Source organism: Chanos chanos, chromosome 6 (assembly GCF_902362185.1).
Source record: "Chanos chanos chromosome 6, fChaCha1.1, whole genome shotgun sequence".
Taxonomy (NCBI): Eukaryota; Metazoa; Chordata; class Actinopteri; order Gonorynchiformes; family Chanidae; genus Chanos; species Chanos chanos.
In genome coordinates, this window is record NC_044500.1 from 25,475,155 (window position 1) to 25,487,245 (window position 12,091).

A 12,091-nucleotide genomic window follows, 5' to 3' on the forward strand; every position below is an offset into this window, starting at 1 on the left:
CAGAATAACTCTTGAGATGGAGCTTCTCTCATCTGACTGAGAAAGCAAACAGCACGTTCAAGTGTGTTTTAACATTTCAATGGACTCAAGCAAGGCTTCCTGTCATCTTCTGCCTGACTGCACAAGTCCACTAATGTTTGTCCCTGCCTTTTCTGGAACGGGCTCATCGTTTCTGACTTGTTATAGCCTTGGCTATTTGAACTGTTGGACCCCAAACACTGACTCTTAGTGCACCAACCCAACCCCCCCCCCCCCCCCCCCAGGTGGCCTTGGCTGGGACTTTTTTTGTTTTTGTTTTTTAACATTCAAAGACTGGATAACACCTTCCCTGTCACATGATGGCATGTGGCACACTACACTGTCTCAGGAGTGTTTGCAGTGGGTTTGGCTCCCTGAGTGAATATGGGACATGACAGCAACAGCATTTGAGTGTTGACTGTATCTCTGTAACAGCAACTTCATGTTTTTTTCATAATGTAAAATGCTACAATCTTCCAGAAAAATATACAGAGAATTGCTGAAGAGACACTGTTTAAACCAAAGTGATAGGAAGAGCGGCTTGGAAAGCAGCAATACACTGTCAAATTTGGCCATACACATCGGACATCGTGGTTTTGCTCAAGTAGTGATGGCTGTATGGAAGCGGGTTAGTGGTCTCGGGAACAGGTAGATAAGGAAAAGGAAAAGAAACATGTGAAACGGGCCCTATTTTTTCCTCAGCCAGGATTCATACCCATACGCACATGCAGAAGCATTCCTGATGACGACACATGCAAAAACCAGCCCATCAACGCCACCGACCAATGGCGTTGCATATCAGGGACGAGCCTTCGTAGCCTGCCTCTCATTGCCACTGCTATAACCCACTCCGGTAGTCATGTGATAGTAATATAGTACAACTACAGTATCGTGCAACGAGCCATTCCGAAGCAGCGCCACACGGTGCGTCTCAAGGGCAAAAAACACATTACTGACAGATATCCGCTCCGCTGCTAAACTACGGACAAGTAGAGGATTTGGAATTAATTCACTGGATTTTTAAATGCTCTCTGAAAAAAGGTAAGGGAGGATTTTAAACTCGGGGTTTCATCTGGATGTTTTACTTGGCTTTAGGGAGTCTTGCAACCGATCTTGGGCGTGAGTCCCTTGCCTGCTTCCATATGCTGCAGCATGCGCTGCCTTGGACGAAAACATGTTTACGCTGAGAGGAGCTCGAGCGCCGTGCCTACTCATGCGTTCAACGACAGAGTTGTGCAGTGCTCTGAAACGAGGGCAGAGGCGCACATGGTGTATGATTGCTGAAATCAATAAAACGATACATTTGTTGTGTTACTGATAAATCGTTTCAGGTGTCATTCAACAGTCATCTCACAGGGAAGTAGAAACACACCCCATTTTATGTTTCGCATCTAAAATCTATCCATGTGCATCTAGAGGCTGACAATCTACAGATGGTTTTATTGGAATATGACTTGTAATGGAAACGCAGATTTTTCAACCTGTTTGATTAGCGGCCTAACCAAGGAATGTTGCTACTTTTAATGTCACTTAAAACCTTAAGACATTTTACTTGTATTTAATGCAACTGTATTCTGCAAGACGTATTAATGACGTGTTCATCTTATCTTGGAGAAGAGAATAAAAAAAAAACATCGGGTAACTGGTGCGTAAATTTGAGGCGATAATCGATAACACTTCACGCCCTCTGATCCTTGTACGTGATTAAAGTTAATTTATTGGATAGGAGACGATCTGAGTAGCGCATGCGGTTGATTTATGCGCTATTAAAAGCGTTCACAGCTCTCTTCTGCCCCGTGCGGTCTTTTATGTTAATCATGTTGACAGTTTTTCGGTGGCTTTCGGAGGTTACTATAGGTCATTGGATGAAGGAGGAAAAATATTTGGGGGCCCTGAGAGGGGACGAACACTAAGTCCACAATAGGGCGCAAATGAAATGTAAATGGTTTTGCAGCAACATCCATTTTCCTTAAGCAAAATCAAGAAAAATATCTAGGAAAGCAATAGTTTGGTCGTATTAAGAATGCGTCCTCTGTTTTTAAAAGATTGTTAATGTCTGAAGACGTGTATTGGAAACCATCAGATTACCCAAAGTCTCGTCGTATTAGGCTGTTGCTGTCTTCATGCAGGTCCATGTATCACCCTTCAACGCTGCATTAAGAGGGACATGACTTATTTGATAGAACACTTCTGTGTCAGTAGACTTTTCTGGAGAGTTGACTAATACCTGCGGTGAAAACTTATCAGCAAATTAGATTCGAAACATTTAAGAAATATCTGTAAATTAACCTTGCAAATAATGATAGAATAGATGGCGTGGATTTTAAAGTGAGTTATTTTTAGTCTTGTCGACCATGACATACTGGAAAGAAGGAACGCTGCTGTGTCGAGAACACTCTTTGAAAGGCCGCCCGAAGACGCGTTTGCACGCTAAGGGCGTGCATACTTAGAATGGAAACACGCAGAATGTCATATTCTGCATACGCTAGCATAGAGTCTCCGTCGCAGAACCTGTGTCACGACTTTGGCAGATCAAGGGATAGGCGAAAGATTTATACTACCTCACGAGCTACTTACAGCCTGGTTTTTTGACTTCGATGACTTTTCCAGAAGTCATTACCTCTCTGTGTATGTGTGCGCTCGTTTCAAAAATAGATAGATAGATAGATAAATAGATAGATAGATTACATAGATAAAAAAATGAAATGCATAAGTGAAGCTTGATCATTAAACACACATTATTGAGTCAATCATTTGATCCTCTTGTGACAATCCAATTCGGGCTTCCTGCAAACTTGCCGTCAATGACACATTTGTGTACTGGATTTTTAGATGAATTTAGAATGACGTGACATTTTCACTGGTTTCAGATTAAGCTGTAAGACCTATACCTAGATATGTGTTGGCCAATGGAGTTTGGAGTATAGTATTCTGTATAGTATACACACTTTGTCACTCACTCATTAATTGTCTCATTCTCTTTTTGTCTATAGACGCAACCTGGAGTTTCTGGAGCATCAAAACAAAAACGCTCCAAACTGAGAATTTAAATTCTCTGTAAAAGAAAGGGATTGGTTACAGAAACCCTTCACCGGGTTCAGTCACCTCCTTGGAGACTGAGAGAAACCTGCTGAGCAGCTAACGTGCAAACGCTGAAATAGCGTGAAAAAACAGTGGCGAGTGCAATTTTCGGACATCAAGGAGTGAAGTACAGGGAATGGTGGATCATTCTCTTCTAAGCGAGGAGAACTTCTTGTCCTACAGTGGCGTCGAGCCCACCTCACCTGAAGGCTATCATCTATCAGAGATGGTAACGGACTCAGGGACATATCAGGTGATGCCCTCACCTTTCTCAGAGGATGACCTCAGCGATGCGTCCAGCCTGCGTTCGTGCTCGTCACCGGATTCCCAGGTTCTCAGTTCCAGCTATGGTAGTTCATCGAGCGCAGAGAGCCAAGACAGCATCCTCGATTTTCTATTGTCCCAGACTTCTCTCGGTGGACCCAGTGGTTCAGCGGCCAATACTGGGGCAAATGCGGTGACCCCAGTGCCTTTGGCCAGCATCCTCTGGGACTCCCGGAGAGATCCCGTGAAAGAGGAGAGTTTTGACTTCCCCGTCTGGTCCTCCTCAGACATGGAGGAAGCAACAGTAGGGCCCTTCCAGCCAACCTTGGAGGAAATAGAGGAATTCCTGGAGGAGAACATGGAAGGAATGGTGTCCATGAAGTCTGAGCTGAAGGATGACAGCTCAGCCATGGGTCTGGACCTAGAGCCAGACCTGGGGCTGGGAATGGGGGTGGAGGTTGGAGAGGAGGCCTTGCCCGGAGTGCAGGAGACCAGCATGTCCACATCTCAGCAGCATTCAGACCAAACAGTTCCGGTTGCTACGGTTACTGCCAACGCTGCCAGTGGAACCGGGACCAAAAGCACACAGAATCGGCCGGATGCAAGCGTACGCTCAACGGAGGCCCAGGTAAAGCCTGTAGTGGGAGACAGCGGCAGCAATGGTGATGCTAGTGGTGCTAACGGCGGCAACGCAGGGATGCCAGTTATACTCCAGATCCAGCCAATCCAGATCAAACAGGAAAATCAGGGACCCAGTGCGGCCTCCTCCACCACGCAGCCTTCCGTCTCAGCCACAGACATCAAAATAGCCCAGCTGCTGGTCAACATCCAGGGACAAACCTTCGCCCTTGTGCCCCAGCTCCTCCCCTCACCCCCCACCCCATCATCAACACCAACCAGTATTAACGTCTCATCCAAATTTGTGAGAATCGCGCCTGTACCCATCGCTGCAAAGCCAGTAGGACTTGGAGGGGAAAATGGGGGACTTGGTGGCATGCAAGGTGGGCTACTGGTAGGAGGAGCCCAGAAGTTCCAGAAGAATCCAGTGGCAGATCTTATCAAAATGCACAAGTGCACTTTCCCAGGGTGTGCCAAGATGTACACAAAGAGTAGTCATTTAAAAGCCCACCTGAGGAGACACACAGGGGAGAAACCCTTTGCCTGCACCTGGCCTGGCTGTGGATGGAGGTGAGATTGTGTTGATCTGTCTGTCTGTGTGTGTATGTGTGTCTCTCGGCCTGTCTGTCTGTCTGTCTGTCTGTCAGGGTCACTTACACATCGTCAACCAAATGGCATGTTCTGGTACTTAAAAAGATGCCACCAGTTTCTGGCATGGCTAGTTTAGAGGTTCTGCAGTCTGTTACAGGCTCTACTTTGAACTTCTATACAGTAGGCAAGTCTATTTCACATGGTCACATATACAACTCAAGATTCGCAGCTTTACCGCAGAGGAAGCTGAGATTTATATTACTGTATGGTGAAACAGAGGAATGCACTCAAAAGTTTCATTCATAGTACCATTGATGAAACATTAATTTAGTGTGTCCAAAAGGGTGTTTTCTTCGTTTAAACTTCATTCATTCATTCATTCATTTTCCAAGCTGCTTATCCTAATTAGGGGCGTGCTGGAGCCTAAAGAATTACAGAACTAAAGAATTTCATTTTAAAGAATTTCACTGGTGGGCCATGTTTGAGTCAAACCAGGAGGCCCCGAAACGTCTTTTCTCCTCCCCATGATGTGTCGTCTGAACACGTTTTCTTTTTCTCCAATTATCAGCGGTCAGTCAAAACCGGTGGTTTTACGCATCCAGCAAATTCTTGTCTTGACCACCTGAGTGATTTATAGGACATGTTTTGGGAAAACTGTGACCGCCTCTCTACGGACAGTCAGATCCAAGCAAGACCATCTATTAGAATTCCACAAGATACTTTTGTGTGGGAAGCACATTCCCTTCCAGGTCACTGGACTACAGCTCCCTCTCTCACACATAGCCCAACTCTCCAGTGAGTCCGAGAGAAACTTTGTTGGGCGAAAAAAAAAAAAAACATGGCTGGTTTGATCTCGACTCCTCTTTCCTCTTTAAAAACACGTACCTTTTCAGAATGTTAATTTGGGGTTTTTTTAAAGGGAAGGGGCACATTTCATCTTATCTCTTTTAGACATAGCAAGTGAACTCTCACACTAGTTCATTCATGGTCTGTCAGTCATGTACTGAGTTCTAACACAGGAGGGTAGAAGAAATTACCTTAGACCAGGAAATGCCTCCCAGAAACCAGATCCTGGAATGCTTTATGCCTTGGAGACCGATGTATGTTGGCACATTGCTTTCAGATGAGTTAGATTCCTCTCTTAAAAACACTCACCTCCATGTGCAACCTTAAAGCAGGTAGATAATGAGATTGATAAAACAGTGGAGGGAAACTCTATAAGGATAAAAAATTAAGATGTCTAACTCTGTAGTCCCGTCTTGTGTCGTGGGGTCTAATTTGCCATTACTTTTCAGTGGATGTTTAAATGCGGCAAGGAGGCAGTGTGCTAATGAAGGAGACAGGCAGTGATGTGTGAATAGAGAGACAGGGTGAGTGAGAGATGTAGAGAAAGTGAAAAGCAACTGAAGAGAGTGATACGGAGGAGAGATGTGTGGCATGTGATGACACAGAGTGTTATTCCCTACCCTGTGTAAAACGAAACGGGGATGCAGCATGTGGTTTGAGGTCACATGTGTACGACTGCTGCTGTCGCCTGTCCGAACCGGGCAGCTGTGTGGTCTATAATTGTGTGTGTGTGTGTGTGTGTGTGTGTGTGTGTGTGTGTGTGTGTGTGAGTGAGTGAGTGCGCATGCGCACATGCAAGTGTCATTTAGTTTGTTCTGTGGCTGTTGCCTTCAGAATGAAGCTGTAAAACAGCACTTAGCTGAAAAGTGACACCCTCTAACTTCTTAATGTGTGTGTGTATGGGTGTGAAAGAAACAGAGAGAATGACCAGTGGAGCAATGCTAAAACAATTACAAGAATAAGATAATATAGTAAAATAGTGTTTCTAATGTGTGTGTGTGTGTGTGTGTGTGTGTGTGTGACATTAAGCAGTGCTGTAGATAGGCTGAGTACAGTTAGTATGGATTCTGTCTGTACTCTCAGTACCTATGTGATAAAATCAAAGTGCAAGTTTAGGCACAGCCACAAGTGTGACAGACATGTCTCTGTGAATGGAGCCGTGAGTGTGTGTGTGTGTGTGTGTGTGTGTGTGTGTATGAGCCTGAGGAAAAGAGAAAACTCCAGATGCCCTTTTGCAAAGCAAGACAGCAGCTGTGTCTGTGGTCTTGAGTAAGCCTGGTAATCCATCAATGCAGTAGTGAGAATCTGTCACTTTTCTTATTACTCATATCAGTGTGGCTGTCACTCCACATAGGCAGCCACTGACAACACCTCAATCTGAAATACTTAGAGCAATAAAGATACCACTGATCTCCTTGCATTTCATATTATGGATCTGTGTCTTTGCTAGTCCCATATTACTTTTATAATATTGCATTTGTTTCTCTAGAGTGCCAAAATGCACAAAACGAAACTCTCTATTCACGTGTGGTAGTAGTCATGAATCAGTTAGTTCTGTGGTGTCTGTCAAGTCGAAATGATGCAGCAGATTAAATTTGCAGTGATGTATTGCAGGACTAAAATGAATGAGTATATTTTCAGACTAATGCATTGTGTAGCAGGGAAGAGGAGTTGTTTCCCAAGCCATGAGTCTGTAGCAAACAAAGAGCTCCTGTCATCAGATAAAAGACAAGACTTAGATTAGTGAGCTAGAACAGAGAGACAGAGAGAATAAGAGGGAGATAGAGGGAGAGAGAGAAGGTGGAGAAATGGTGAAAGTGAGAAAAATAGGTCAGATTAGTATGTTTCCAACAACATGAGAAAGAAAGAAAGAAAGAAAGAAAGAGAGAAAGAAAAGAAAAAGGAAATTAAATTTGGAAAACAAATAGATTGAAACAAATAGAATGAGAATGGTTGCAAAGTATGTGTAACTTTTTAGTTGTATTTTAAAAGGATGGTCAAATGAGAGTGAGAGAGAGAAAGAGAGAGAGAGAGCGAGAGAGAGACAAAGACAGAGCCGGTTTAAGTGAGCACACATTTCTCAGAGGAAAAGTGTCCATGTCATTATGTGGACAAAGACAGTGTGCTGAATAGTTACCATGACTGTGAGACTGGAACGTCTATGCTACTCGCACGCCTGAGAAAACAAAGGTACACACACATGCACACACACACACACACGCACACACACACTTATATGAATTCTGTACCATGCTCAGACAAACCACAGGAGTTCGGGAGCTTAAACTCTCTCTCTCTCTCTCTCTCTCTCTCTCTCACACACACACACACACACACACACACAGACACACACACATATATCTGCTACCTTGCACTTTTTCCACTCTAATGAAAGGCATGAAAAGTAGAGTCTCCTCGGTTTGTATCTCACTTTGGGGGGTGAGGTTGAGTTAGGAGTACAAACCTTGTGTAGTTGTACTACATGCTCTACACTAACAGTGTAACAAAGTTTTTCTCTGTGACTTCAAGGGAGAAGGGTCCACACAGAGGGGGAAAGGAGAGAGAGGGAGAGAGAGGGAGAGAGAGAGAGAGAGAGGGAGAGGGGGAGAGGGAGAAAGAGAGAGAAAGAGAAAGAGAGACCACACAGAGCCCAGAGAGCTTAGCACCACAGCTCTGCACTGGTAATGAGGACAAGATGTGGAGAGAGCTGAACAGGCATATGTGTGTGGTTAAACCCTTATATCTGCATATCGGTTCAAATGTACTGTACAAACATGCTTTACATTACTCTGGGTTTGTTCATTATTCCCACTGATTGTCTACTATCCCAACTGTTCAAGAAACAATAGTCTTTTGAGGCACTGAGGTATGGTGTATTCCCATCAAACCGGTCAAAGCGTTCAATACATCCTGCACCATATGAATGGCAGCACAGTGATAGTGTGTGGGGACTGAAAATGTAAATTATATAACATTACATTAATTCTCAAGGCACTGCGGGGTCAATATGCCAGTAATTACCACACAACAAGTCTTAATTGACTCATTAAAGTAATGAATGAGTTTGAGGGTCCTCTCATACACATTACTCTCAAGCCTAAAGGATTTGTTTGGCCCTTTACATTGAGAAGCAGCACACACATCACCCTGCTGGTTAAGGACACATCCTGTTTGTATGGCGACTGCAGAGAAGGCCTCTTGGCATCCAGACAAGGCACTTTTAACGCAGCCATTCTTCTGCTGTCGAGGAAAAGCTTTCCTGTCACAATGTTTTCGACCAGTGCGGTTACAGAAGTTTAGTATGCAGTAAAAGCAAAAAAGATTGAATCACGCTGGCACTCATTTTGCATTTTGGTTCATATGTTTGTCTCATTCTGTGAACTGAACTGTATCTGTCCCCATCGTTTTATTATTCTTTTGTTCTTATGTAATATCCATTTTCTCAAAAGAACTTGGCCCAGTGTGGCTGTCTCCTGTCTTTTCAGCTCTTCTCTGTTGGAAAGACTATTGTTTCTTATCTCTCAGGACTAACTGACAAACACACACACACACACACACACTCAGAAACAGAACTATAGTTAACCTGTGTTTTATAAGTGTCAGATTGGTGCGAGCTTCTCAGGCAGGTTCCTGAAGAGATCATGTTCACTCATTACACTGATCAGAGATTGAACATTCAGCGGGCGAAAACTGTGTTTATGTTTCATTGAAAGATAAGCAGTATCTCATTGAAAGATTAAGAGGTTTTGCTGGTAATATTTAAGCTAAATAGACTTGGCCCGCATGAGCATTATGTCTCTGTTTGTATGAACAGAACACGCTATCTGTTAGCTTTTATCTTAACTGTACATGGCCGAGTTGGTTCCAGTCAGGCAAACAGAGATGAATGGTTCTGATAGTATGTGTAGCCCTAAATTATATCACTCTGCTAAGTGCTTACTCCTCTTGAATCTCTTTAATATTGCCGTTTGGAAACATGCAAAGTACTTATATGTGACCTGTTCTTCTGTTGGTTTCAAAATGAATAAATTTGGGATTTTGTAGGATTTTACCTAGTTATGTTATATAACGTGTCTTTTGGGAGGTTTTGTCTAAAAAAAAAAGAGAAATGTTTCTGTGTTTTGTTTTGGCTTTTTTTTAATGAATCTACCCCACCATCTCTCTGTTTTTCAGGTTTTCCCGGTCAGATGAGCTATCCCGTCATCGGCGTTCTCACTCTGGAGTGAAGCCATACCAGTGTCCTGTTTGTGAAAAGAAGTTCGCCCGAAGTGACCACCTGTCAAAACACATCAAGGTTCACCGCTTTCCACGAAGTAGCCGGACAATGCGCACCACTGCCTGATAATCTGACCCCTCAAAAACTCACCTATGGACAGAGACCAGGGCCGCAGAGAGAGAGAGAGAGAGAGAGAGAGAGAGAGAGAGAGAGAGAGAAAAGGAAAGAGAGAGAGAGTGTTCAGTATGTGTGTGTTTGTGGACATGAAAGCACAAAACTGTGTGTGTGTGTGTGTGTATGTGTCCTGTGGTAACTTATTATACCAATCTAAAGCAGAGAGAGAAGCAGTCAGTGTCCTCTCTGAAGCTCATGCCCTGTGTTTCATGGTTGTGTGTTTTGTAGCTTCGTTTTTATTTTATGACGTAATTTCTTGTTTTTTGATTGAAAATATGATCGGCTTTTATTATTTAAAAGCTAAACTATACAATCAGTGGAGGAATAGTCAAAGCTTTGATTTTTAATGAGGTGGTGAACTGCCTTTCATTCAACACATTTGGGTTGAAACGTATTATCCTTTGCCTTTTAAAGAGGTTCAACTTTAACTGGAACTTGTTTTTGTAATTTTTCCATGCTGGACCATGACACGTTGCCATGGTGACCAGGTAACTACATCACTCATTAAACATACTGATGTCATCAGTTTGGGGGAATGAGGACAATTGCAATCAGTACATAAACTACTGACAGTATATAAGCTTGATACGGTAAGCTTCAGACACAGGTTCTGAAAAACAGCTCTTGGCTAATTGACCTATATAATAACGCAAGTAATAGAGCTATACAAATGCAAATAAAACGAAAAAAAAAAAATTGAAACGCAACACAATGAGAGCGCACAGTTTTGATTATCCTTGTCTATATGTATAAAATGGCCTTTAATCAGTGTTGGGTTTTTAAAATCTATTTTGTATTGTTTTTAAAGCTTTCTGCTTTTTTTAAAAAAACAAAACAAAAAAAAACACACAAACTTTTTTTTTAATTATTGACTCCTTATAGCCATACTGTGTTTTTGTTGTCTTCTCTCTGGCCTTCTCTCAGCTGTGTTGTATGTAAGCTATTAAAGGGTCTTGGGTTTGGTGCTAATTAGCCTGTGCACACTGCAGGTTCATTTTCTATCTGACACTATGCTGCTTGATAGAGCTGATTCCAGCCCGAGCCGGTGAAACCCTTGTGTGTTAAGTCTAGGGTTTGTGATCAGTTCGGAAAAACCCTGTATTCATTGATTGATGGATCTGAAAAGGAAAATTTGGAGAAAGAGGAAAGAATTCATTTCTGTAACTTGGCTAAGCATGTCTGGTCATCGAACCAAATATTTCTTCTTTTTTTTTCTTTGCTTTGATTGCTTGTTTTGTCTCGCTTTTTCCTCTTCTGACACAAGTCTGCCTCAAAGAGTAATCCAACTTGTTACTGGAATAACCACCAATGTGCAAACGTCCGTAGGTGAATTGAGGTGCTTCTCTCCCTCTTGAAGTCATAGGCAATTGAGTTGAGGCCATAGTTGATTTGTGTAACGTTTTGGCTGTCCTGCTTTGAAACGTTGTTAAGTTTTGTGTTGTAAACGGAGTATGGGTGAAAATTGGCATCCATACGTGTTTATTATGTTATCAAAAAAAAGGGGGTACACAGATATGTACATCACAGCATTCCTTCCATTCTAAATGTTGAGTTGTAATGAAATGCTTGTTTATATACAGGTGTTTTGAAACCACATCCTATGAATGTATGTAAATAAAGGGAATTGTACATAGATGCATCAGAAGAAGACCAGAAAGATTCTTGAAAAAAAGAAAAAGAAATACTGTGGTTGTGAAAAGTTCTAGTGTAACCCTAAACATGTACTTAACATAACATTTCAGCACATATGAAAATATTATATATTTTTTTCCTTTGTTGTACACAACATGCATTTACTAATAAAATGTGAAAAAAATGTCTTTGTCTTTGTCATCATTGGCTTTGAGCTTGTACTCCTAAGTTATCTGTGTGTTCATTTATATTGGATGTCTGATACTGACAAGATGTCTTGGGTTCAAATATGTGTTTCAAAACAACTGCCTAAAGGAAGATTTTCCTGTGTTTGAACTTTTGCCACATAGACTGACGATTCAGACATTCAGGGCAGATATTCCAAAACAATCACAATTCTGTTCTTAGAAAACTTGGCAATGCTCCATGTTGGAACAGAAAGTATGACTGAAAGCCAGATACGAATGCTGAACATTAAATTCATTAATGTGAATACGCTGTCAAATGATACACATCATATCTAAAGGTACAAAAACAAAAGAGCTAGCATCTATTTTCACAAGTTATGTGACTAACAAAATAACTAGACACTTCTGAAAGCAGAGTAACCCATGAGTTAACACTCATTAAGAAAAAGCTGGAACAAAATGC

The 12,091-nt window shown here is 42.3% G+C and overlaps 1 protein-coding gene across 1 annotated transcript; it reads left to right on the forward strand.

Annotated features, from left to right (window-relative positions):
* Window positions 1–907: 907 nt before the first annotated feature.
* Window positions 908–11,624, forward strand: klf15 (Kruppel like factor 15). Its single transcript, XM_030777774.1, has 3 exons — window positions 908–1,059; window positions 3,012–4,551; window positions 9,592–11,624. Exons 2-3 carry the CDS (start codon window positions 3,236–3,238, stop codon window positions 9,758–9,760), a joined length of 1,485 nt encoding a protein of 494 aa, XP_030633634.1. The 5' UTR covers window positions 908–1,059; window positions 3,012–3,235; the 3' UTR covers window positions 9,761–11,624.
* Window positions 11,625–12,091: the final 467 nt, after the last annotated feature.

Coding starts and splice junctions, on each gene's coding strand:
- klf15 (XM_030777774.1), top strand. CDS start 3,236: ATGGTGGATCATTCTCTTCTAAGCGAGGAGAACTTCTTGTCCTACAGT. Junction 4,552..9,591: donor TGGCCTGGCTGTGGATGGAG/GTGAGATTGTGT, acceptor TCTGTTTTTCAG/GTTTTCCCGGTCAGATGAGC.